The sequence below is a fragment of the Cariama cristata genome, unplaced genomic scaffold (assembly GCF_000690535.1).
Source record: "Cariama cristata isolate BGI_N322 unplaced genomic scaffold, ASM69053v1 Scaffold43359, whole genome shotgun sequence".
NCBI classification, from domain to species: Eukaryota; Metazoa; Chordata; class Aves; order Cariamiformes; family Cariamidae; genus Cariama; species Cariama cristata.
Genome location: NW_009635980.1, coordinates 1 through 1,035, shown reverse-complemented (window position 1 = coordinate 1,035; position 1,035 = coordinate 1). Strand labels below are relative to the sequence as shown.

At 62.2% G+C, this 1,035-nt stretch overlaps 1 protein-coding gene across 1 annotated transcript; it reads left to right on the top strand.

Annotated features, from left to right (window-relative positions):
* Positions 1-161: 161 nt before the first annotated feature.
* LOC104155251 (tanabin-like) lies at positions 162-974 on the top strand (the record flags this gene model as incomplete). Its single annotated transcript, XM_009707734.1, has 1 exon — positions 162-974. A coding segment is annotated over exon 1 (813 nt), but the record flags the coding sequence as incomplete, so codon positions are not given.
* Between the last annotated feature and the right edge of the window lie 61 nt (positions 975-1,035).

Genomic DNA, 1,035 nt, shown 5'->3' with positions numbered 1-1,035 from the left:
AGGCGTGGAGTATGAATAGCTGCGCTCCCCTCTCCTCCCAGCCACTCGCTTCCCTTCCCTGCCTTCCCTCTCCTCCAGAGCCCCGGCATCCTCCCCGGCATCTTCCCCGGCATCCTCCGGTAACACCGACGCCAAAGCCCCGGCATCCTCCGGCAGCACCGATGCTCAGCACGGAAAGTTTCGTGGGGGCGAGAGCCCTGGGCGAGGAATCGTTGCAGATGTGGGACCTCAACAAGCGACTGGAGGCGTACCTGGCTCGCGTGAAGTTCTTGGAGGAGGAAAACGAGGTGCTGCGAGCCGAAATCCAGAACGCCAAGGGCAGCCCCGCCGGCGATTCGTGGCGGGCAAAGTACGAGGAGGAGCTGCGAGCTTTGCGGGATGCGCTGGATCGTGCCTTCACGGAGAAATGTACGGCCGAGCTGGCCAGGGACAACCTCTACGAGGAGGTCCAGCAGGTGAAAAGCAGGTGCCAGAAGGAGCAGGCAGCCCGAGAAGAAGCCAAGAAGCAGCTTTCCTTGAGCAAAAAGGAACTGGAGGAGGAGAGGAGAGCGCAGATCTGGCTGAAGGAGAGAGCAGGGCAGCTGGAGAAGGAGGTGGAAGCTTTGCTGGAGGTGCACGAGGAGGAAAAAGCGGGGCTGGACCAGGAGATCGCGAGGTTCTCGCAGAGCCTGGAAAGCTTTCGATGCGCGCCGTTGGCTTTCCAGCCGGTGGAAGTGGAGGACTACTCCAAGAGGCTTTCGGAAATTTGGAAAGGGGCGGTGGAGACCTACAAGACGGAGGTGTCCCAGCTGGAGGGTTCCCTCTGCCAGGCCAAGGAGAACCTCTGGAAGGCGGTGGAGGACAACCAGCAGAGCCAGCTCCAGCTCCAGCACCTGGAGAAGGACCTGGCAGGGCTCAAAGCACGGAAGGAGATGCTGGAGGAGAACCTGGCCCGGCAATGGCAGGAGCAGCGTGGGGAGGCAGAGAAATTCCAGGTGGGTGAAGGCGGTGTGGGAAAGCAGCGGTCCCCTGGGGAGGGGAGAGCGGGGTGCTGGG